Source organism: Filicampus tigris, chromosome 4 (assembly GCF_054856515.1).
Source record: "Filicampus tigris isolate MCC_2025a chromosome 4, RoL_Ftig_1.0, whole genome shotgun sequence".
Classification (NCBI taxonomy): domain Eukaryota; kingdom Metazoa; phylum Chordata; class Actinopteri; order Syngnathiformes; family Syngnathidae; genus Filicampus; species Filicampus tigris.
In genome coordinates, this window is record NC_141220.1 from 29645252 (window position 1) to 29669768 (window position 24517).

General features: G+C 52.5%; 3 protein-coding genes across 16 annotated transcripts in view; 2 read left to right on the top strand and 1 right to left on the bottom strand.

The window, feature by feature from the left end:
* LOC147149406 (calcium/calmodulin-dependent protein kinase type 1D-like) overlaps positions 1-5215 on the top strand; it is a 21898-nt gene extending 16683 nt beyond the window's left edge. The window contains exons 8-11 of the mRNA XM_086027526.1: positions 136-214; positions 1359-1446; positions 1850-2012; positions 2883-5215. Coding sequence (XP_085883652.1) covers positions 136-214; positions 1359-1446; positions 1850-2012; positions 2883-3034 — 482 coding nt within the window. The 3' untranslated portion in view covers positions 3035-5215. The remainder of the gene's footprint in view (positions 1-135; positions 215-1358; positions 1447-1849; positions 2013-2882) is intronic.
* Positions 3816-18434, bottom strand: ucmab (upper zone of growth plate and cartilage matrix associated b). Of its 4 annotated transcripts, none has more exons than XM_086027530.1 (6): positions 18249-18434; positions 11232-11476; positions 9211-9318; positions 8563-8610; positions 8035-8130; positions 3816-5566 (listed from the first exon to the last, which is right to left on the bottom strand). In XM_086027530.1, the coding sequence occupies exons 3-6, from the start codon at positions 9266-9268 to the stop codon at positions 5040-5042; spliced, it is 729 nt and encodes a 242-aa protein (XP_085883656.1). In that variant the 5' UTR covers positions 9269-9318; positions 11232-11476; positions 18249-18434; the 3' UTR covers positions 3816-5039. The 4 variants fall into 4 exon arrangements, with proteins under 4 accessions (XP_085883656.1, XP_085883655.1, XP_085883657.1 ...); XM_086027532.1 differs by having other exon boundaries at positions 5128-5381; positions 5468-5566; positions 9211-11476; positions 18249-18419; XM_086027529.1 differs by having other exon boundaries at positions 9211-11476; positions 18249-18433.
* The window catches only part of LOC147149408 (cyclin-dependent kinase 17-like), a 24256-nt gene continuing 5230 nt past the window's right edge, over positions 5492-24517 (top strand). Inside the window, exons 1-13 of one of the 11 annotated variants that reach the window (XM_086027523.1) lie at positions 5492-7203; positions 9656-10367; positions 15634-15810; positions 17702-17830; positions 18305-18429; positions 19983-20108; positions 21398-21454; positions 21658-21772; positions 22389-22483; positions 22594-22656; positions 23768-23891; positions 23978-24098; positions 24342-24495. In XM_086027523.1, the coding sequence (XP_085883649.1) occupies positions 10088-10367; positions 15634-15810; positions 17702-17830; positions 18305-18429; positions 19983-20108; positions 21398-21454; positions 21658-21772; positions 22389-22483; positions 22594-22656; positions 23768-23891; positions 23978-24098; positions 24342-24495 (1566 nt within the window). In that variant the 5' untranslated portion in view covers positions 5492-7203; positions 9656-10087. Of the gene's footprint in view, positions 7204-7634; positions 10368-15633; positions 15811-17701; positions 17831-18304; positions 18430-19982; positions 20109-21397; positions 21455-21657; positions 21773-22388; positions 22484-22593; positions 22657-23767; positions 23892-23977; positions 24099-24341; positions 24512-24517 lie in introns of those variants that run through there. The other 10 variants (XM_086027522.1, XM_086027515.1, XM_086027519.1 and 7 more) reach the window with 10 other exon arrangements.

Below are 24517 nucleotides of genomic sequence, written 5' to 3' on the forward strand. Positions count from 1 at the left end.
GTGTGGCATTGAAAGGAAATTACAGACTTTTTCATGAGGGTGGAATTTTCAGGGTTCACTGGACGTACGACCATTATTACTAATACAAGTTACGTCATAAAAGTGCTTTTTTGTTTTGCATTTTTTTTAAATCAGCCAAAGACTTCATCAGCTGTCTGATGGAGAAGGATCCCGAGAAGAGGTTCACATGCGACCAGGCTCTGGAACATCCCTGGTAAGGAAGCCACCCGGCCAAGCGCACGCGCACGTAATCACACGCGCCTATCGCCGTGTGATTAAACAGCCGCGTGACGCAGATGTCTTTTGTAAAAGCAGCGCGTGCGTCCACCCCCATTGGCTGTCGCCATGGCAGCCAGCCGCGAGGCCCCTCGCCCAGATAATCCCGCCGAAGAAATGAGCGGCGGGCCACGTCATCCTGGAAGAATGCCGAGGCCTTAGCGAGCCGTCAGGATGTCTGAGGCCGGAGCTGACGCCTGCGTTGAGGCGTTAGCTGGCCGCTGGAGCCGGCCGGCGTGGACGCAAGCGGTGGACGCCAATGGGCCTGCTTCCTGTCCCCCGCTTGCTCTAAGACAAGTGAAATGTTTGTCACAGAGACAATTAGATCCGGTTGAAGGATGAGAAAGCCACAGCGCTTGCCGAATTATCTAGCTAGCTAGCTAGCTAGCTAGCTGCCAATCACTGAGAAGCGAGCCAGCTAGCTAACCCTAGCTGGCTAGCTTCTCAGCATTGGCGGCTAGGCTAAACGCAAACATTTGTTTCATGAAATCATGAAATGCGAATTGATTGCCAAGAGTCTATTTCTTTGGTTTCTCTCGGCCGCACTGCTTCCTTCCGCTCTGGCAGATGTTTGTGTCGCGTTGCCACGCCAATGTCACCCGCACTAAGCAATCAGATCCACATGCCTCCTCGGCGTTTTTCAGTCCTCCGATGGGTTGGTCAGCTAACTTGAACCAGCAAAAGGTTGGCGACCATCCGCACGCATTAATATCGGGCTCCAGACTAACTTTTTTTTTTCTTTTTTTTTCTTTGGTGCTTGGAGCACAGTGGCCCCCAAAACTGGACTTGCCAAGTAAATATTCCCTAAATTTGCTGACGTGTGGAGCAAAGGTTTGTTAGCAGCAAAACATTTCCAAGAATAATATTTTTCAAACAACCAGACCAATTTTGCTGGTCGTACAGGTGCGACCGGATGAAAAATGTCTGAAATTTTCCAGGCGGTTTGTTGAATGCCCGAATCGGCATCTCCAGTCGTTTATTTTGTTCTGCTTTGCTTGGCAACTTCTCCAGATGACGATGATGATGTGTGTCGTTATGTTGCGTTTTGCTGATTGGTCAAATTGCGATGTGATCTTTGTCAGGATCGCAGGAGGCACGGCCCTGTGCAAGAACATTCACGAGTCCGTCAGTCGGCAGATGCGCAAAAACTTTGCTAAAAGCAAATGGAGGGTAAGAGCACAAAACCAACAAGACCAGAGATTTTTTGGTTGTTTTTTTCACGCAGTGTTTAATATGTATGAAGTTCTAAAATAGTCCGAAGCTGAATGGAGGCAACTGGACTCTTCTTGGCTATTGTTGAAGACGTTTCACCTCGAATCCAAAAGGCTTCTTGAAAATGCCGGCCCGAGAGGTCGGCTGCTTTGGAAGCGGTGCCGAAGTCGAAACGAGGCTTACGTACTTGACACGTCGTTTCTCGTCCGCCCGCAAGAAAATCTCTCCGCGTCAGCCTATTGGAAAAGTGGCCACCTTCAGAAGCCTTTTGTTGTTGTCGCTGACGTCTTTTGGAGTCAAGGTGAAACAAAAGGGAATCCTTTTGTTTTGCAAACTTGTGTGCGTGCGCGTGTGTTTTCAGCAAGCCTTCAACGCCACGGCGGTGATCCGCCACATGCGGCGCCTGCAGCTGGGCGCCAGCTTCGGCAGCAGCGTCCACGGCGGGCCCGCCGGCAGAGCGCCGGCCAAGAGTCAGTCGGTGGACTGCGCCCCGCTCGTCGCCGCCGCCGACGACGACGGTGACGGTGAGCGCTGGCCGCCGCCCACTTGCGAAGATCAGGGCGTCGCGCCCATTTTCGTGGCACTTTCGAACCCATCGAAATGGAGAATTCTCGTATCGTATATATTTCCTTTCGCAATTCGACACGTTTCGAATGACAAGAATTGGACTTAGAAGTCATGGGAGATCGGAATATCGTTCGCCACATATTGGCGCTCATTTTTTTGTTCCCGGGTCAAAGCAATGTCTCGTGGAATGAAAGCGCTTTGCCAAGTTAGCCTTTTTTAGGGGAGCGTTGGCAGATTTTGGGCACGGGTCGTCCCCGGCGCGAGCCGCGCTCCAAACATTTGGGAAAAGAGAACAACAGCTGCAATTTGGCTGCGGATTTTCTGGCAAAATGGAAAGGAATCAAACATGAAGTTGACGCGGGCAAACTTAAAACCGACAAATCGTGTCAACGCGAACAAGATGTTGATCGTCTAAATGGAAGAATATTCCATGCTGGTTTCAAAAAACGAAGTACATAACACCGCTCGACAATTTTTTGGGGGGGAGAATAAACGTCCTTTTTGGGTGCCGATTTCCATAATTCTAATGTAAAAACAATCGTGTAAGTGTCATCGAGTCATTTATTTATTGAGTCATATTTCCGAATGAAGGCTTGGCTTCAGCAAGAGGTGGAAGGTTGTTGTTGTTTTGTTTTTTTTCCTGAAACGTCGTAGCTTTAAATGACAACGCATGGTCAAATCCGTATTGCGCAAGCTTTTAGAGGCCAAACAATGAAAAAAGAAAATGTCTCTGTGCTAGAAAATGACAAAATGATTTGACTTTTTCAAGATCAAGTCTTGGCAGTAAATGAGTGAAGTTTGCTTTGTGACGCGTTCTTCTCGCCCAGGTCCTCCGACGGCCCCCCCGCCCTCCTCCGTCCAAACGTCCAATCGGGACTCGGAGGCGTCGTCGTCATCGTCGTCGTTTCCCGCGTCGCCGGCCGAGCCGCCGGCGCCGCGCCCCTCCACCGTCTCGGTCATCCACACGGGGACTAAATGACGCCAGGTTCCGCGGGAGGTGAGCTGGGAGACCACGGAGCTTTAAGACCGGGGGGGGGGGCGGGGGGTTGAAGTCGACCGCGCACCCCCCCCCCCTCCCCCGGGCCCGTTGATTCCGAGCGGTCGCCTGGCTCACCCGTCCCGCCGCCTCCTGCGCAAGATTTTTGTGAGGAACGGAAGAAGCTCAGCCCGTCCGGCTGAGGACGAGAGGGACGGACGATCGCGAAGGCCGTCAGGAAGCGCCGCAGGGAGGCCAATCGTTTTCTTTGGATCCAAGCTGCTGTCGGCGTGCTCCGATCGCCACACGCCCGTGTATGCCTTGTGTAAATATTGCGCCCGGAGCCCAAATGGGAACGCTTTTGCGCTGCGGCCACTCCTTGGGCCTTCGTCCGGGTGCCGTCGACTTTGATCGGGCGACGCGACGGGAGGATTTCTGACTGTGTCGGACTTTTGAGGACAAGCGTGATTTCTCAGGGATGTTGCTTCAAGTCCAGCAAACCGCCCCCCCCCCCCCCCACACACACACACACACCCTCGCCCGCCCCCCCACCCAAACCAACACTGTGCACTGATTGTTCCGCTCATGTGCCAATGGGAGAGTTTGCCTCCTTTGTTAAAATGGCTCGTCGCAAAAACCTTGGCGATATCCCGCGTGTCAGGATGATGCAAATGAACCGAAACGGCTCCACTATTTCAAATGGGCGCCATCGGAAGCGCTTTCACTCTTAAAGTCCCTGCACGCTGACATTTGGCACACCGCAAACGCAATGTTGTTAACAATCCCGCCAAATTGGAATCATCACCGAGCATTTAAATTGAGGCTTCAACACTGGGGGAAAAAGAAAGAAAAAAAAAAAAAAAGTCAAGTCATTGTCTCCACTTTGAGTCACTCGAATACAAGCCGGAGAAACGGATGCCACTTGGTCTGGCGTACGCGTTTGAGCTGCCCAAAGACATTCTTCTATCAGCTGAAAGGCACCGCCGGCTGGAAAAAATTCCTTGCAGAGGTTTTATGCGGCGCAACGACGAGGCACTCTAAAGTGGCCTCGCCGGCCCGAAGCTCCCGCCCGCACGCCGACTGTCGGATGTGACTCGAAAAGAAAACAAACGTCAGCCCTCCTCACTCCTCTGGACGTGCTAGCCCGAAGACGCAGTTTTCGGCGTTGGCTGTCAAGTTGAACTTCCAAAACAAAAATAGTTTCAAAATTCCTCCCGCGCTATCCTATCAGTCTCTGCGCAGCGTGTGTGTACTCAGAGTAGACAATGAGGCGCTCTACAGCGGCCACACCAACTTTCTGGCTCTGAAGTCAGTCTATAAAAGAAACGAAGTCAAATCCCGTCATCCGGACGACGAGGCGCTCTAAAGCGCCGGCGATCTACCGGAAATGTTCAGTCTCGGTTTTCGGCAATTATCTTCGAGCATGTATTGTGCGTTTTGAAAGACATCCCAATTGGTTTTCATGCACGCGGCCATTTTGGAGGTCGCGCCAAAGTCTCGAACCTTTCTGCGACTCTTGCCGTCCGTCTCCCTGGCGCGCATCGACTTCCCTCTGACAACATCCTTTCTGAAGCTTGGACTTGAGGCTCCACAAAGGGAAGTGACCGGGAGTGACATCATCAGCCTGCGCGAGAGACCGGAGGCGTCGCAGTAAGACAACCAAGTGGCAGAAAGTAGTTCAAGGCTTGAAAAGTCAAGAGGTCAGCCCAAGTGCATTTTAGCCCCATCCGGAAATGTCTTTCGGGCCGCCGTGCCAAACGTTGGGTGACTGGTGTCCTGTGTGACGTTTCCCTTTAAAGAGCAACAAGAAAAAGACCAACCAAGCGCTGACCTCCATCGCAGTGACAAAGCCCGAAAAGTGTCGAGCTTGACTCGATCGCACGGCCGACTGCTTGTGCTTGTTTGCTTTGGTAGCGGCCCGCTGTTGAATTTAGCGCAAGGAAACCGACGCAAACTCGCAAATAAGCCCGCTGAGCCTCTGGTTGCTGTAAATACAAATCTCCGGAGTTTACTTGGCCACTCTTGAATGTTTTTTTTCGCTGTTGTCGTCTTCCCTCACAGAGCACCGAAACGGGGCCCGAAAGGAGGAGCCCAAAAGCTGTGAATTGCCCTTCGCCCCCCAAAACGCATGTTGCACGTTTGATGCAGAGATGTTGTCATGTATTAAAAAGCAAAAAAAGGCAAGAGGCTTGCTCGCACGTGTCTTTGTGTTTCGCCCCGCGGGCCCGCCGGCGTTGGGGAATGCCAACGGCTCAGACGGCGTGGCGCTTGTACTCGTAGGGCGGGTGCGCGCCGTCGTAGTGGAACTCCCGCCACTGCTCGGTGCTCTCGCGGCTCCTCTCCTTTTGTTCTGGAAGAGCGCGCGCGGCAGGCGGAGCGGGCCGCCGGTTAGCCGCGCCCACTTTCTCCCTTCCCCCTCCAGCGGCATTTGCTCACCGTCGTCCACCTCTTCCGCGTAGCTTTCGAACTCGTTCCTCTTCTCCTCGTGGAACTCTCGCCTGCGCTCGTCCGCGGCCAGCACTTGCCTCTGCTCGGCTGCAAAGACGCCGCAGTGCGTTAGGCGAGGCGAGGGACGCACCTTCCGCGCTCCTCATAAGAATCGGGTTTTTTTTGCGACGATGCCAATTTTGGAATCGGGGACTGTGACAATTGTAATCGAATTTCGATGAATTGCCCGGCCCGACACGTGTTGGTGACGCAATCTTCATCGAAAGGCTTCCAGAAGAGTGGAATCGGGTAAAACGTCAAACACTCCCTACTTTTTTTTTTTTTTACCAATATGGATCAATACAATTGACTTCAAATGTTCCATAGTTGTCACTGACTTCAATGATACCGATACATATCCTTTGACTTTTAACCACAGATGAAATTGTTTGACAACGGGGCCACGCTCGCCCTCACTCTGGTTTGTGGTGTTTTTAAGCACTCATGCCAACCCGCAGAGCCACGGGCTGCAGTCCACTCGTGACCTTTGAACCACACGGAAGAGTCTCCCGGCAGGTCTTTACTCGCAGCGGGAGCGACAAATCCGGACTGGAATGTACGTCGCTGTGACAACACAACACACTCAGGCAGGCCTTGTCAAATTTGGCGGGGCCATGTCAAACTGAATGCGTCTCGTCATTGAATACAGCTTCTAAGTGGCCGAGAGCTAAGCTTGGCGCCAGTCATTAGTTTGGCGCATTTGCTTTGTTTGCGCACTGGTGCCCGAATGTGCGGAAGGTACGCGCTTAAAAAAAATGAAACTAATATGTCGGAAATGATTTCGCAGTACAGCCCCCGGTTTGAAAAGCGCCGCATGGCCAGACTGCCCGAAGCAAAAGAGAGCCGTTCGAGTGCGTCTTCCCGATCAAATGAATGTTTGAAGCATTCAACTGTGGCCGCGTTTGCAATTGAGAAGAAAAAAAAAGCCTGGCCACGTCTTCTGTCACCTCCCCGCTAAGCCTGCTCGCACTTGGGAACGTCAAACATCCAAGCGGCTGGGAATTTTCACAGCGTCGGAAATTCACACCGAGGTGCGTGTTTGAGGCTGGACGGACGTGCATTTGCTCGCTGCGTCGAACTCATTGCTTCAACACAAAAAAAAAAAAAAAAAAAAAGCAAGACCGCTCAACGCAACTGTGTCACATACTTCAACTGCGGCAGTTCGCGATCAGTGTTTGATATGACCCCCCAAAAAAGCAGAAATGTAATACAAATGTGGCCAGATTGTAAAGGCCCCGGGCAGATTCGATCGACACGGCAACACGTGCGCAGAGGCTGGAATCTGATTGGACCAACAACAAGCTGCAAATATGTGCAGGAAGCCAAGAGAAAGGAAAAGACTGTTGGGAATTTCTGAGGACCCATTTCAGGTCACAAATCGAATGGCGGTTGTAAAACTCCCGGCTGTCCCTTGGGCCCCGCTGGCCACGGTGTTGCCAAAGTGCTCGACACAGATAACGTCGGAAAAGGTGGAGCTGCACGCAAACGGACTGACTGTGAGCCCCGATTCACGAGTTCCCTCGATGAAGCGCGTTTGGGGCTCTGCGTGCGTTTCTGTCCAATATTTGACTTGTGGACAAATGACGCAAGCCATGTTGACTTGATGATGCTTTTGGACGCAAGTCGTCGATAGGGGTGGAGCCAGCATTTATTTCCCACCTTGTCAACATCGTACGCGAGGCGAGGTAAGGCATTTCTTTTTCATTTCCCGGTGATGAATTCAGTCTCGTTCGTACACATCATTTGAATGAATGACACAACGATCTTTCATCGTGGAAAAGAAAAAAAAGAAGCGCTTGGGACCACCCCAAAAATACATTTTTAAGAAAACACGTTGCTTGCATGCTGCCTCAATTTAGTTGAGTTTGGTTGGGTTTGATGAGGTGCGCATGAAATCACTTGAAAAAAAAAAGGATAGCGTCCAAAACGAAAGCGCATTCAACAAATTAAAAGTATAGACAACAAATGGCATATTTGATTCTTTTCACTGCAAACAACCTCAATCCAATTAGAGGGCACATCATTTCAGTGTCTAAAATGAATGATAATGCTTGTGCATCTCTAAAAGGGGTCTCCATGGGGCGCGGGGGGGACTGCGGGCTAGCATGAAGACAGAAGGAGAAAAGGTCATTTTGCAGGTTTTTAAAAATGATCATATCAAAAATAATGTTATTGTAATTGCAGTATTGGAAAAATAAAATGAATAACTAAAGATGTATCGTTTGTACAAAACTAGTGTTTTTGCTGCCATCTTGTGGCATCTTGGTGCCAAGGAACTCTGTTAAAATAAGTTGCGGAGCTTCATTTGGACAAAACTAGTGTTTTGCCGCCATGCTTTGGCATCGATCCACAATTCAAAATTTTGGGGGTGAAGCACTACACGAATCTTATGTTAGACGACGCATTGCCCGCAGCACTAAAATCTGTTTATAGACGGCGTTGTTCGAGACTAACTAGGATAGGTTCCCCCCCAAATAATGTGTGAATGTGCAAATTGCGAATATCCAACAACTGACCGTTGAGCTCATCAGGCGATTTGACGGCTCTCCTGCTGCGTCGTCGGAAGAAGTTGGAGGCGTCGGCCTCTTTCATGAAGATCCTCCTCGCTGGCCCTGCCGCGCGGCGGCACGTGCGTGGAAACAGACAAAAACAAACGCAGCGCCGCCTTGACTTGTGAGTGGCCTCAATTCCGAGTTGCTCGAGTCACCGGCCGTCACTCGGGTGATTATTTTTGCTTTGTGCAGCAAGCAAAACGGAGAAGGCGCTGTGATGCCCTGGCACGCGGGCAAGGAGAGTCTCAGTCGAATGAACAATACGACAAATCGCTCAAATCCAAAGCGAGGACACGCGCAAGGAGCCGCTGTAGGCCACCGCTCACATTGCACTTTCACACATTTCCTTTGTCGCGTTTGATGCTATTTGGCCGAGGTTGTTTCTGTGTTTTTGGTGTGAGCTTGCTCGTGGAACGAATACGTGCAAGTATTTGTAATTACAAGTCAAGGCAGTGCTGTACGGTGGCCGACCTCGATGTCTGATGTGCTCACCTTGTGAACCGCCGCTGGGCACAGCGGCACACTCGGCCTCTGGACACACTGCGCCACAAAAAAAGAAAAAGACTCAAACGAGTATCCAGACATCGGAAAGGACTGCACTCACCACTTAAGTAGACGTACACATATTTGCGTAAAAGAAAAAAAGAAATAGTGATTCAACTCCTTGAACTTAACCACTCAGGAACAAAGTATTTGTACTCACCACTCGGGCCCGACCGATTAATCGGCAAACTGATTTCATTGGCTGAATTTTTTTCCCGTCATTGGCTTTTTTTTTTCTCATACGACAAAGATAACATTGCCCCCGCCGCCGCCGCCCCACACACGCAAGGCAAAGAATCGGCCAGTCATTCTCTCCGTTGCAAACCCCCAAAAATACGAAAGAATAAAGTGTTGTAAAAGAGTCTGCCTGTAATTCACGACTTGATTGTCGGAAGCATTGAGGGACCAAAAAAGAAGTTATTGTATTTATTACATATGTTGACCAATTAATCGCTTATCGGAATTTTCCTCTGCCAAATATTCAAATTGGAATCAGCCTCAAAAAGTCCCTTTTGGGCGGGCCCCAGACATCGCTAGCAAGCAGACTTTCATTCAAAGTGTGCATTCATCCCAAGAAATAACACGCGTGCGACTTACAGGAGACTGCGACGAGCACCGTGAGGAGCGCCAGGAAGGTCCCGCAGGTCCACGACATGTTTACCTCTTCATCTAAATTTCACACTGGTGGGAGAGCACTGAGTGGCGCTGAGCATGTGCGAGAGACCGAGAGAGAGAGAGAGAGAGAGAGAGAGAGAGAGAGAGAGAGAGATAACCTGAGTTAGAGAAAGAGGGGCGAGCATGGGAGGGATGGCTCACAGCTGGAGGGAAGAGCGCCCGCTGCCTGCAATTTAAAAAAAAAAAAAAGAAGAGAAGAAAGGACAGAGGGACGGAGAAGCGGTCCAAATAAATCCAACACTGCAAAAGATGAAACTAAAGTGCTCTGATTCTTAAAATTAACCTCTATCCTTTTCATTTCAAAGATAAACTATTTGTGCGGTCTTTGAATTGCCAAATTTCTCTCTCCCCCCCCCTTTTTCTACAGTCGAATGTGGACACAAATATTCGGAGATTTCGGAACAGTACACCTACAGGAAGTGAACATGAAAGATAGAGCTGGGGAAGAGAGAGAGAGAGAGGTAGAGAGGTTTGATTCGGGGTGACGTCTCAATACTTTTGTCTGTGTATAACTACGTCACTTTCGTCAACACGACTTCGCCGTCGCTCCGCTTCCTGTTTGTTCCTCAACTGGTCTCCACGGGGCGCTGCTTCTCCCTGAAAAGCCATCTTAGCCAGCAAGAGGGCTCGGCTCGGCTCGGCTCGGCTCGGCTCGGCTCGGCTCGGCTCGGCTCGGCTCGGCTCGGCTCGGCTCGGCTCGGCTCGGCTCGGCTCGGCTCGGCTCGGCTCGGCTCGGCTCGAGGCTGCCAATCTGCTCATCGTAATCGTCGCTGGGATCCGGTTCGTGTGTCACTCTACTATGATGGTCCACGCTCGGGAGAAAAAAAAAAAAAACACGGCTGAAGCGCGTCACACAAGCGTTTTTGTAAAAGCCCGAGCACCATGTTACCGGGCGCCATCATTTGGCCAATGTGAACAAGCTTTGGCGAAGAAGCAGCAAAAAGAAGACGACGAAGAAGTTGCTGCTTGCCAGCGGCCAACGACGACGGCGCCGGCGGCGGCGGCGGCGTTCGGCCGGCCGGCCCGAGAAGAAGCTCCGAGGTCGCGGACTCCGCTCGGAGCAACGCTCTTCGTTTCTGGTGAGTCTTTCTCGGCTGGCCAGAACCAAACAGTCCACCCGCCGTTAGCGACTCGCAAGCATGCGCAAAATGTGTTTGGGCCAACGTGGATTTGTGGCTATAAAAGCGCCGTTTTGTCTCTTTTCACCGGTCAATGGCCGCGTTGAAAACAAACGAACGAACGCCCCGGGGCGTCCGGCTGGCTGCGAGCTGCTTCAACTCGAACTCCGCTACAACCGATTCTCGCTTTCACTTTGCCAATATTTATCAAACCGAGGCACATATTTCACATTAGAAAAAAAAAAAAGACAACAACAGTCAAGGCACCAAACTATTGGAAAGAGCATTTCATTGTTTTGCTTGTCACGATACGTCGCTGGCATAGACGAAGATATATACTGGTACTGTATATATTTTTTTGTTGGGATACTTTGTTAAACTACAAGTACAAGTACAACTACTTGTCTTGGAGTGCTCGTTTACCGACACTTGATAACGGCGATGTCTTGCCGTTTGTGATGAAAATTGGTTTGATTTCATTAAACATTGTTCTGAAACAGCAACTTTTCTTGAACACGGTCCAGCGTTCGCGCCAATATAACCGATTTACAGTAACAGGTTGTCGTTATTGACATTTCAACATCCACCTGCCATGTAGTTCGTTCACTTAAACGTAGCCCGAAACACAAGGCGCTTCAGTTCACATTTGGAAGGGCCTACGACATGCAGTAGATGCGAAACGAAGAAGTAAGAGACGCAGAAGAACTCAAGTTTAGCGGATGTACACGTTGGTGACCTTTGCGTGCGAGCGACAAAATCAAGTGAGTGAAAAGACGTGCGAGACTGTTTCTTGACAATACCACAAGTTATAGAATAAAACGGAACTCCTCTTTAGTGATGAGGTTCGTGAAACCGGTCGGTCCAACTCGAATTCTTTCTTTCGGTCGTTTTTGGACAGCTGTTGATCCGTCATGGCATGCGTCCGTCGTTGCTGTATGTAGCGCCCTCAAAAAACAGGATAGGATGCCTCCGATGTCTGGCTACGCTTCTCTTGGCATCTGCCGCCTTGTATTGCTTTCTACCCAAACTTCCGTTGCGCCGCATTAGGAAGAAGCCTCCTCACAAAGTACCTGGAACACAAAGCAAACAGTTGAACATAAACATCGTCATGCAGTACAAGAGGCAGCAAAAGTACTCACTCGCTCTGTGCTTGAGTAGAAGTGTAGAGTCTTGTGTTTAAAAAAAAAAAAAGAAAAAGTCTCCGGTAAAAGTAAGAACTCCTTCACATATGTGAAAGTAAAAAATACATGTGGAAAAATGTGCGAGTGTCAGAGAAAAGAATAAATGCTCACGTGAAGTCGCGACGGCTGAAAAATCGACTTCAGCACAATAATGTCGTGTTTGCACGTTGCTCCGGTCCTCACGCGGAGGCTGCATTAGCTGCTTTGAAGCCGCCTCGGCCGTTTGAGGCGAGGCCGCGCAGGAGCACGCGACGCCGGCAACAGTTGGGCCACGATTGCCAGGAAAACATTTCCACGCGGCGGCTCGACTATTTCCATCTTTGAGTTTTGTCCCCGTCGTGGATTCGGAAAAACCGCCAACGAGGGCCCGTCGCGTGGTCATCTTTCATCCGGCCAAAACCGCCAGCGACATCACAAAGTCACGATGAACCGACAAGCTGTGGAAGGCGGGATACAAACGCATCCCATTATGAAAATGTCCCGTACCCCCAAATGTGCGTGGCCAACTCCGGATGGGCGCACAGCTCACGCGTGCCGATAACGGACAAATAATATCCGATGCCATCACGCAAATAATGTTGCGATCATGTCAATAAACCATGCGTCGACTGTTCAAGTAATTGGCGACGATCGCGATGAGTCGACTAATCTTGGGGGCTATTAGTGCCGCTCAAAACGGACTCAAATCATGCTGATCAATAGATAGTGCTGTTGTGTGTAAAATGTGTGGCGTTTCCCTTTGCCTTTGCTTTTGCGCCGGAGTGCAAGGCGCCGTCTGTGGCTTCGCTCTGCAGGAGGCCAGCGACCTGTTTGAGGGCGCGCGCGGCGTGGCCGCGGGGTCGTTGCCGCGGCGATGGCCTCGGGGGACATCGCCGGCCGCGTAACCCGAGCCGCTGCCAAACAGCTGTGGCCACGCGCGCCACCGATTACGAGTCTGGCCGCGGATCGGATTGTGGCCCGGCGTGGCATCAGACGGACAACGTTTTTCTTGGAACCGCCCGCCGCTCAAAACACACGTTCACGCCTTCCAATTGGAGAATGCACAACACGCACCAAACCTTTGGGATATTTGACGTGCCTGGATGAACTTAAAATGCTCTATTCTTCCCCCCCCACCCCCCCACATGGACTAATGTTACTGAAATTGCACTCAGCACTTGGTGTAGAAATAACTTGAGAGGCGATGGTGGCCAGACAGGAGCAGAGTCTCTAAAAAGAAGAATGTCCACCTTTCGGCATCGTTTCACTCTTTGGAAAGAAGACAAAGTGCGACGTATAGCACAAGAGCAGAAGGCAGCGGCTGACGTTGACTTCCGCAGCTAACTTATCCATGTTAGCAATTTCAAAATAGCCTAACGCCGTTGGTTCGAATGTATCCTAACTAGGGATGTCACGATATCCAAATGTCACCATACGATATCACGATATGAACTTCACGATACGATAATCATCAGGATATTGCGGAGAGGTCGGCGATGTACAAAAAGCTCCCGATACTGTATAAGAGCTCACGATATAAAAAAAATCAAATAAAATAAAAATGGCAATATTCTGTTTTTGTCGCCAACAGCACAATGCGTCGGTCGCGTGAATCAATGCGGCAGTTGTCGGAGGGTCCGACCGGTCCGGCCCAGGGACGGACTGCCCAGCTCTGGAAATAGGCTTGGCCAGTCATGCATCAAATGAACGTGCACTAATAAAGTAACCACCAGAGGGGCTGCTGGAACTGCACAAAGGGAAAACAATTTGGGATCTTAAACAGATTTGATATGGTGTCAATTTTCATATTGGCTTAGCACCATATTGTAATAGACAAAATAGACGCAAAGGCCTTTGCACTTCCCATGGCCTTATTCAACAAGTCGTCCGGAAACGAGCACATCCATTGGCCAGTCAACTGCCAACCGACTGGACGCTAGGACCGAACGATTTCAGGGGACAAATTGCGTTGCGATTTTCTGACAGATATTGCCATTTCGGCTCCATTTGCCATTTTCTTCAAATGAAGCTTGGGTGCGTTTACGATTTTTACAAATCTGACAGATGCCCCCATCCACAAAGCGGGGGCTGCTGTTTTTTGTTGTTTTTCTGCGCGAGTAGCATCCAAGGCGCGAGGGGTGCATTTGCTGACTTTGCGGCGTGTGAAGGTGAACGCGCGCGGTCGGTCGGTCGGTCGGTCGGTCGGTCGGTCGGTCGGTCGGTCGGTCGGTCGGTCGGCCGGTCGGCCGGCCGGTCGGTCGGTCGGTCGGTCGGCCGGTCGGTCGGTCGGCCGGTCGGCCGGTCGGTCGGTCGGTCGGCGCTGTGCAGCCGGCAGCTGCCGCGTCACAGGCACCGCCGCGCGCTATTCATAGCCACCGAGACAAACTGGCCCCCACCCCCGTCCCAACAGACAAATGCTTGACGAGTTTGCCCGCTTGCGCTCGCCAATTCTCCCGGTGGATTTGGGAGCGTCTGGACGGGCGGGGCCCCTCCGGCGGGCCCCCCCCCAGCCCCATCAGCTGCTCCCATTGAGCCGTACGCAAGCTCACAAGCGCATTTCTGGCCTGGCATCCGCGCGAGCGTCACAAACAGCTGCGGGACTAACGTCGCCTTTTCCCGGCAATCTTTTGCTTTGCGCCATTCGCGGACGTGGTCCTCGATCAAATGGGGGCAGGGGGGCGTACGGCATTCCCCTGCGAGTCGCGGATTTGACGGCCGGCCAAATGAGATTTGCCATTATTTTTGGCTCACCTCGTTGGCGCTTTCGTGACACTCCTATCGGCAGTCGACATCCGAAGGCGTTCAGTTTCCGACGTCGCAAAATGTAGACTTCCGCAAAGAGATTTGGGGGCCACCGCGGCAACGGCGCTTGTGCGAAAAGGATCCGAGGATCCGCTCCGTCAATGTTTGGAGCCAGGAGTCGCTGGCCCGACGTGCAAGTTGTTCAAGTTCGCAACTGGCGCCGCTTCATTCGATTGGATTTGGAACGGTTTTTGCTTTGTGTTGCGAGCCAAAGTTGGACTTGAATTGATTGGCGCGCTCGCTCACAGAAAGACCCCAAGTCCCAAATTGAGGCGGCGCGGCGGTTGTTTTGCCTTGGCTCGGGATGCTGCCCGTGCAAAGTTCCGTGCACTTTAGTTCTTCCAAATCAAATGGTTTGACGGTCTCTGTCTTCTTGACGGACGGATGGCCCATCGCGCTCATGTGTCACTTTGTTCGGCCTCCGTTTGCGCAACACGCAAACGCCAGTCGACGAGGCCGGAAGCGAGACCAGGCCCGCCGCGTGTCTGCGACTGGCCTTCGGGGAACAAAGCAACAAGTCACTCGCTTTGTGTCTTAAGAGCACGTCCCCAAAAGAGGGAGGAGAATGTTCCGGTCAGGTTACCGTAGGAACGGAAGCCGCGGGCGGCTCAGTCGAGCTCGGTCGGCTGCGACGCGGTCGTCGTGTCGTGTCCAATTGGGGATCTCGCCACTTTGCTCTTCCTTTCAAGTGGAGCGCAAGATGTGGTAGACTTGGTGCCATCCAGCAGCAAGTCCCCCCGCACCTCCCCCCAAAAAAAGAATCTCCCACTGACTCGTCATGTTTTCTCAGCAGGAGGAATGTGTAGCAATGCGCCCGCCCCAAGCAGCCCACTCCTAATTAGCGTGACGGCGCCGTGCCGCTCGCCGTTGTCGGCGAGTCGCTGGCCAACGTGCTTTTTCATCTCCTTCTCGCTCCTGGTGCAAACAGCAAAAAAAAAGAACAAACGGCTGTCTGCGCTCTTTACATTACGCGGCCTTAGTTGGGAATCATTTCGGCCCCCCAATAGAAGACTGCGTCTTTTCACACAGTAGTCAATTTTATTTTAGGCATTGTCATTTTTTAACTTAATCGGCCGGCCGAGTAATCGGTTATCGGTATTTTTTTTTTCCGCCCAAAATCGTCATCGGCCTGAAAAAAAAAAAAGAAAATCCCTATGGGTCGGGCCCTGCTATATAGCGAATAGGGAGGGCGGCCGTTTAGTCAGGGAAACACATGCGAAGGCGCCTTACGTGACAGGCGTACTTTGTGTTTTGCGGCGGCGCAGGCGCAGGCGCAGGCGCAGGCGCAGGCCTCCCCATTCCCGAGAGCTCCATGGAGAAGATGAAGCGCTTCAGGCGGCGGCTCTCGCAGACGTTGCGAGGCAGCCGCACCGTGGACGAGTCGCTCTCGGAGCTGGCCCGGCGGATGAGCGGCGAGGACGTCGGGCTCCGGGACGCCGCCGGTGAGTTGTTGTTGTCGGGACCCGGCCGGGGACGGCGGCACGACCGATGCGTCGGTGGCACGGCGTCGCGGAAGGGGCCGAGCGAGCCCCCTCGCCACCTTCACCGAGCCAAAAGTCCAAGTCGGGACCGTTTTGCGTCTTTGAAATGCCGTTTAGCGGAATGGATTTGGATCGCCGCCGAAGCCGAATGTGCCACTTGGGCGTCTCCGACGCCGAGCCCCAACGCGACTGCCCGCCGCTTTTGATGACGTAGGCACGAGCCAAGCGTTGCATGCGCGTCGTTCATTTGCGCGTCGTTCAAATCGGGGTGTTTTTGTCACTGCCTCGGGAACGTTTCAGGCACACACGCGGGCGCTGCTGTGCTGGCTCAAGCATTTCAATGCTTCTTTCTGCAAGTCCGAATTTCGAGTAGCCTGGCGTCTTCAGTTTAGTACCGCGATGTTCGGGCATTGCGGCTGAGTCTGGAACCTTTGCCCCGAGATGAGCTGACAGTTTAGTCAACCATTTGGAGACGTCCGACAAGCCCAAATTTGCCCTTTTCAGCATCACGGATGTCGTCCGTCCGTCCCCCCGTCCGTCCGTTCAATGCGGCGGGCCGGCCGAGGCCTCCGAGTCGGCGAAACCAAAACGGGAGCAAATCTTCGCCGAGTGCCTTGCTGCCACGATGCTCTCCGCCTTGGCAGGAATTTGGACGTCTCCACAGCGACTTGCAACCATTCTTTTCCGACCCCCCCCATTATCATTCATAATCGTATTATAATATTCAGAATAAAGCTTGAGCGGCAACACCTAGAAAGGGAGCGCAGCACAAAACTCTGCGTTCTCTATTCTCTCTCCTCTGTGGGAAGTGCAGCTTGGCAGGGGACCTTCTCTGCCTCTTGGTCCTAATTCGGCTGCACGTCTTCTGATAGACTTGAGGCGCTGCGAGCGTGTCAAAATTGTCTTGCTCTCAATCATGCAAAACGGAAGCAGGCCCAAGCGTTGTGGGCTTCATTGAGACCGATTGAAGTCGGCAAACGTGCGGAGACATGGCGAGATTCATGCGGGGGGGGGGGGGGGGGCGGGGGGTTGATTTGGGGTTTGCTCGGCGCCAGAGGCCGGATTGGATTGAAGGTGACATTTGTTCATTAGTGGCAGCCGAGTTTTGAAAAGAAAGCCATGTGACGCGTCCGCTAGTTTTCCATCCGAGTGATTCCGATGCTAAATGGGCGCTCGTGCCTCATTCCTGCCGCCGATCGCATCACGTTCACAAAAGGGTTCAGGACACAAGTCCTCGGTGGATCTTTTCACGGGACATCAATCGCCCGTATACATCAGAGTGTGCAAGAAGCTCAACGTGCAGCCCGGCTTGACATTTTCCCTCAGGGATGTGCTCGCCTTTGTTGCCTGCGGTTGCACTTTACTTTACTTTACTTTGATCTCAACATAAAAGCAAGAGAATTGCAAATATTTCAAGTGTTGCCTACAAGAGTCCGTCGAGCGAGCGAACGATGCGAACCGCCACAGACGGGCTAACGGAAAGCATCGGCGCTCTTCAACGCAAACTGCGGCGGACGTCCTTGATCCGTGTGTGCGAAAAATGCCAAACGGCGCTGCGGCTTCGCGGCCCGGTCGCCAAACGCTTCTTTGCGGTTGTCGTCGCGTCGGCCTCGGACTGCCCCCGAGTGGCCGAGAAGCAAAAGCACACTGTCCAATGAACCGAAGCAAAAAATCCTTGATGTCATTGCTGTCAACATTTTTGACAAGGCACGATATTATACGGGCGAGGCAGGTCGTCTTTTGTCGTCGTTGACGAGGCAACTCGATGCGCTTGACACAAGAGCCCCGAGCGTTGCCGAGCGACGGCGCTGTTGAGCTGCTGCGTTTTTTCTCTTTGTGTCCCCCCCCCCAGCCGAGCCCGCGGCCGGGAACGGCGGCCCGCCGGCGGCCCGCGGCGTCCGCGCCTTCCTGCACCAGTACGCCGGCACCTTGAAGAAGCCGCCGCTCGGGGCCGGGCCTCCTCGCAACGCCGCCCGCCTCGGTGAGAAGGAGACGCCGCCCGTGGCTTTGCTGCAGCGCCCGTCGGCGGGGAGGAAGCGCTCCCGCCCGCCGAAGAACCGTCTCGCCAGGGACAGGCCGAAAGAGGCGGCGCGCGCGGAGACCGCCTTTTAGCTTTGGAGGGGAGGGAAAGCAAAGGAAAGTGACTCTCGCTCGCTGGGCCGTGCGTGCGTGCGCGCGTGCGTGCGCGCGCCCTTCGAGTGGATTGTCACTTTCGGTTCAAGTTGACTGTGGAACTGTCACATAAAAAAAACAACAACAATTGAACAAGAGGTTTAAGTGCCGTGTATTTAAACACGGGAACATTTAGACAGGGTTGCTATAGTTGCTGTGGGGTAAGTCTGCTAGCTTAATGCTAACATGGCGCTAGACAGGCTAAGGGAAACGAGCATCAATGTTACCTTCAAACAACGGCAATCTGTGCTTCAATCCAAACGTCGCATTCGCTTCCTTGCAGACATCGTCCACGAGAACCCGAAGATGGGCTCGGACGGGGAGAGCGACCGAGCGTCCTCGGACGAGGTGCGCTCGCCCTCGGGCGTGCGTCTGAGGAACGGAGGCGAGCGCCGCGTCTCGCCACAGGTCAGCTGACAACGCCTGTGTTCTGTTTTTGCGTTGGAGTCAGTCCGTCACGTTGCTGCCATCTTGTGGCATCTATTGGCAACGACACACTTTTGGGGATGGCTGTTTGTTGCAAAACGGTCCGTATGAGAAGACTCGCAAGCGGCTGCCGTAAGCCACCGCTCAGGCCCGGACGCTCACACGCGGACCTTTTGTTATTTGGGGGAAGCTGTTGCTGTTGCTATTTCTTGTCTTTTATTTGCTGTGTTTGGTGGCCTTGCGTGCCCACATAATAATCACTAAAAGCCGCCAACCCGACTGCAGCTCCTCTTGTCTCCCGCTAGGCCGCGCCTCTTAAAGGCACACGTTCAATCATGACATTTCAGGAAAGCAGATTCTTTCTTGACATTCTCTTTGATGATGTGGACTTGTTTTTTCTTCAAGACTGAGCTCTTTTTCTCCCCCCCCCAAAATGTTGGTTGGCATTGCGCAAATCATCTGTTTTCCTGTCCCCCGCCCCCCCCCCTTTTCCTTCACGCACACTCATTGGTGGCAGATTGTGCTGCTGCTGCTCTGGCGGTTACATCATCGCAGGTAATCAGACGCAGGCGCCGCTTCCCCATCATCGCCACGGCGACGTCCGTCCAATGGCCGCAAATGCTTTCGCTAAAGACGTCGTTGCCAAGTCCGGCAAGATTCTTTTCTCCGGTGACTTGATCATGTTTGTTGGCCTGCCAAGACATCTTCTGATTGGCTCCTAATGGTGTGTGTGCGCGAGCAGCCCGCCAGCTTGCTTCCCCCCCCAAAAAAAGCTCACCTGTGATGGGACATGGTGATTTCCTCGTAATGCTGCGGAAGTGATCATTTGAAAACGGAAACACAGGCAGAGATGAATAGAAATGCTGATCGCTTTGTTTCTTATTGTGAGAACTCTTGAAAGTGTTCAATGCCCACGTCAATGATTAGCACCAATTATGAAGATGAACGCAGGTCATTTGTGTGAATGGAACCTTTTGCAAGTATCGGTCGCCACAAAAAGCGAGCTGTGTGCTCGTGACAAATGCTTCGTCAAAAGCCGTCCGTCCACGTTGGACGGGAGCGAGCCACGCAAAAAGTCGGCGTCCCTCTCGGCGGGTTCTTTCCTTCCCATCGTTGATTTTTTTTTTTTTTTTTCCCCCCATCGTGCGGCGCATTGTCTGAAGACAAATTTGGGTTGGCAACACAAAGCTGACAAATGGAGCAAGCAGTAACTCTTCAACGTTTGTCAGTTGGAGCTGCGGAAAGTCAAGCGAGCAAATGGTTCGTTCGTCCCACCGGACCGCGTCGAAGCTTTGGCGCTTTTGTTGGGCCAGCGCTTGGAACTGGACAGAAAGCTGCTCCCGAGAGGTCGGATCGACAAGCGATCCGGCAAAGAGGCAGGAGGCTCCGTTATGGAACAAACGGCCGGGGAAAGACAAGAAAGCTTTTGTGCTTTGCCCTGTTTCCCCGAAACTGGTCAAAGCTCCGTTGGTCTCGCTTTCTCTTTTGTTTGTTCCGTTTTGTCTGCCGCTCACGCCGCCGTCTCCCTTTGGCAGGACCCGAACAAGCGTCTGTCGCTGCCGGCCGACGTCCGCATCCCCGACGGCTATTTGGAGAAGTTGCGGCCGAGCAGCCCGCCCTTCCATCGGCCGCTCAGCCGACGCTCGCGCAGGGCATCGCTGGTGAGATGAGACGCGCCGCCGCCGTTTGTTGAACACACCGAAAGACGCGGTCGGCTGCCATTTATTGCTGGCGGCTTTCAAAGCCACCGTGGAGACAAGATGGCGTTTTCAAAATGAAGTCCTACCCCTCGCACGTGCTTTGAACAAACAGGGCAAACGCTTTTTTTTTTTTTTTTCCCCAAGAATATGTTTCCAGCCAGCCCGCTAGTTGAAACATGGCATCCTCATTGATATTGCGTTTGTGGAATACGAGTTAATCCAGCCGTTTTTCGCCACCTCAGCGGGCGGCCATTTTGTCACTTCTGTCGAATGAAAATGACATCACAGCCCCTCGGGTGAAGCTGAGCCGCGATTGTGATGTCATTTTCAGTGGACAGAAGTGACAAAATGGCCGCCCCCGGAGATGACTAAAAATGCCTGCGTTTTGCTGCTTCACTCATAGTCCACAAAAGCAATATTCATCACAAGTGGACCTGCATAGAAGATAAAAAATATGTTTTGCTTGACTCCCTCTTGAAAACACAATTTCACTTATTGAACACTTTTCAATTCACTTTTAGCACCCGTTCTCGTTCTCACTCTCAAGACATGGCTGAAGAAAAGAAAAGTCCCCGCCCCCAACTTAGTGCTTGTGTCAAGCTGTGTGTCACCGCCAAGTGAAAACGACGACTGAAAAGTGACACAACAAGCAAAAAAAAAAAAGAAAGAAGCACATTTGAAACAGCAAAATATTCAACCAAGCGCTGTCATTTTGACTCGCTAACGCTAACATGTAACGGGAAACTCCGTCGACAGAAATGAGCGTGGATTTTGCACTCATGATAAACAACTGCTCCTTGACACATTCCGAGCAGAGAATGAAAAATTGTTTGTTGAAAAAACACAACGTTGGACCAAACCACATTCAGCAAGTTTAATGCTAGCTTAATGCTGACGTATCGCAGGCTAACTTCTTCTTCTTGCTGTTAATTGCACCGCATCTCCTGCGGTAGTGCTCGGTTCTGCTCGTCATGTTGCGGCCAAAGTTGGTACTGCGCCCAAGACGCACAAGACTCATTTTGGACATGCCGGCAATTTTTTCCCAAAAATTGTCTTCAAAATCTGCAACGACATCTTTCAGAATAATTTGCCGGGCCGTCACAAAGATTGACGGCGCTGGCCGCGGGCTCGCTGCCGCAAAGGACGCCGCGCTGCTGACGGCCACGTGCCCCTCTTTCTCTCTCTCTCTCTCTCTCTCTCTCTCTCTCTCTCTCTGTCTCTCTCTCTCGCCCGCCCGCCCTCTCGCGCAGTCGGAGATCGGCTTCGGCAAGCTGGAGACGTACGTCAAACTGGACAAACTGGGAGAGGTAGCGCATGCCACACTTTGCCCTCACGGGTCACATGGCAAAGCAAACCATTTGCACTTGCCCCGGCGGGCAACGCTAACGCTAGTTTGCTTTTCTTTCCGCCTCTAAACGCGGCCGCGGGGGCCTTTTTCCTCCAGCGTTCTTTTGCCACCTGTTGACAACTCAGCCCAGCTTTTCTTCTTTCTTTCCTTTTTCTTCTCCAGGGCACGTATGCCACGGTCTTTAAGGGGCGGAGCAAGCTGACGGACAACCTGGTGGCTCTGAAGGAGATCAGGTTGGAGCACGAGGAGGGGGCGCCCTGCACGGCCATCCGGGAAGGTATTGGAGCAAAGCCAGCAAATCTTTTCTAGTGGCGTCGACACATTGGAGCAAGGCGTTTTCTTGGCTTCTGACTGCCGCCGCCGCCGCCGCCGCCATTGTGTGACATCGTCAAAGCTGGAAAGTGGCCAGCGTCGCGCGACTTGGCTCTTCCTTTCAACTGCAACAAGCCTCGCTTTGCACCCAAACAAGAATCGCAGCTCGTGGCTTTTTTCTTTTTTTTTTTTGGAAATAACCGAGTGTTGCTCAAGGCGAGCTGTCAAACGTTTGAACTAGAAAAGCAAAAATTTGCGCGAGTCCTTGACAATTGTGGACACACGTTTGTTTGACGTTTCCTCGCGTTTGGGCTCGCTTTCAACAAAACGGGAATCTGGAATTCTTTTTTCGTTTTGTTCTTTTTGCCCTTTGTCTTTGTTTCTCTCAACAGAGACGTACGTAGCACAAGTTGCGGCCAACTGCGTTGTTGCTGGAATGAAGCGTCGCAAAAACGTCTGTTTGCAAGAAAAGGCGACGGCGGCGCGTGGCGACTCGTGCGCTTTCCTTTGCGTGGCTTTGTTTGTCCGTTGAAGTGACGTTGAGCTTTTGAACGGACGCTGTCGTCTGTCCCCGGCCGCAGTGTCGCTACTGAAGGAGCTGAAGCACGCCAACATCGTGACGCTCCACGACATCGTGCACACCGACAAGTCGCTCACGCTGGTTTTCGAGTACCTGGTCAGCACGCGCGCTCGCTCGTTCGCTCGCTCGCTCGCACGCTCGCTGATTCATCTGTGGTGGTTGCGGTTGACGTGCCGGCACGTTTTCTCCCTCCCGCTGCGCTTTAGGACAAAGACCTCAAGCAGTACATGGACGACTGCGGGAACATCCTCAGCATGCACAATGTCAAGGTGAGCGACAGAGCTAAGTAAGCCGTCGAATGTCATCGCCGACGGGAAGAGCGAGAAGGGGGCGGCGCGTGCCCCCCCGCGCCGCGTGCCCCCCCGCGCCGCGTGCCCCCCCCCGCGCCGCGTGCCCCCCCGCGCCGCGACTGTTGAGTGTTCAGTTCTGTTGCTGCGCTTCTTTGGTGCTTTGTCTTCCCTCTAACTTGGATGCCAATTTTGGTCTGTGAAATTGCGCGCCGGTCATGGTGCTTCTTCACAGAAAGCTGGACGTTGTCCCCCAAAATGTCCCTAGGGTGCACTCCTAAGTGAGCATCATTTGCCACTTTTCACGAGTCGCAGTCAATCTTGCAGCGAGCAGACTTTTGCTGCGATGTCCTTTGCATGAAGCGTGTTTGATTGGGATGTGTGTGACATTCTCAACTCCAAGTGGGGGGGACAAAGCGCTTGAAGCAAGCACACCGGGTCTCTTGGCAGGACAACTTGTGCAGACGCTTCCTTTCTTTAAAGTCATAACGTTATATGATAGTGTCTTACTTCTCGACAGCAGGAAAGATGAGAAAAGGCGCAAAGGAATACTTTGAAATGTGTGTTTTAGTTCAAAGATGTTTGAAGAAGTTGCAACGCGTTGAACGTAAGGATGGCGTCACGATTAAAATGGCGTCGCCGTAAGAATAAGAGCAAAATGTCTTTGAAAGCCGCAGTTGTTTTTCATTTGCGCAGTCGCGGCACCCTCTGGTGGTTAGTTTCTGAGTGCCGCTTCCGTATGTTGAAGAAGGACATTCATCGCCAATCGAATTCTTTGTCAGCGCTGCTGTTATGTACCAAAACGGAATATTCGGATGTATTTTTTTTTTTCAACGAGCTTCTTTTTTGGGCAATATCGTGAGCTTTTTATACATGGCCGACCTCCCCGCAAAATCGGGATATTATCGGATCGTGACGTCCCGAGTTGCGAGAAGTTGCAGTCCGTATTTAAAAAACGCTTTGATTCGGTCTGGTGTTTTCACTTGTCGTGGACGGACGGGTGTGGGTGGCATGTCCCGTGTTAAAATGCTTGACTTTATTCACAACGAAAAGGTTTTTGTTTTTTTGTTTTGTCTTCTTTGAATCCGCCTAGATTTTTCTCTTCCAAATCCTGCGAGGCTTAGCGTACTGCCACCGGCGCAAAGTTCTCCACCGTGACTTGAAGCCCCAAAATCTGCTCATCAACGACAGGGGCGAACTCAAACTGGCCGACTTTGGTAAGGGCCGGCCGGCGCTTCTTTGCCGGCGGCGAGCTTTGGTCGGCGCGTCTAAGTTTGCCGGCGATCATTTGCGACCACTTCAGGTTTGGCCAGGGCCAAGTCGGTGCCCACCAAAACGTACTCCAACGAGGTGGTGACGCTGTGGTATCGGCCGCCCGACGTGCTGCTGGGTTCTTCCGAGTACTCCACGCAGATCGACATGTGGTGAGTGGGCAAAGTCCCCAGTGGAAAAAGTGGCGTTGACCTTGTGCGAAGCGCTCTGGCACGTATCGCTTTGTCGCTGACGTGGCTTGGTTGGCTGGCTGGCTGGCTGGCTGGCTGGCTGGCTGGCTGGCTGGCTGGCTGGCTGGCTGGCTGGCTGGCTGGCTGGCTGGCTGGCTGGCTGGCTGGCTGGCTGCTGGCTGGCTGGCTGGCTGGCTGGCTGGCTGGCGTGACAACAAATTCAAGTGGAGGGAGGCAAATCCATTTCTTCACGGCAAGAAAGTCTCCAAGGGAAGGCTTCTTCACGTGCACCCCCCCCCGGTGGAGCGAATACGAACGACGTGCCCTGAGCTCAACCTCCAGGCGGGAGGGCGAGGGAGAACTCCGCAAACGGGAGAAATGAGAAAGCTTGACAAGATGGG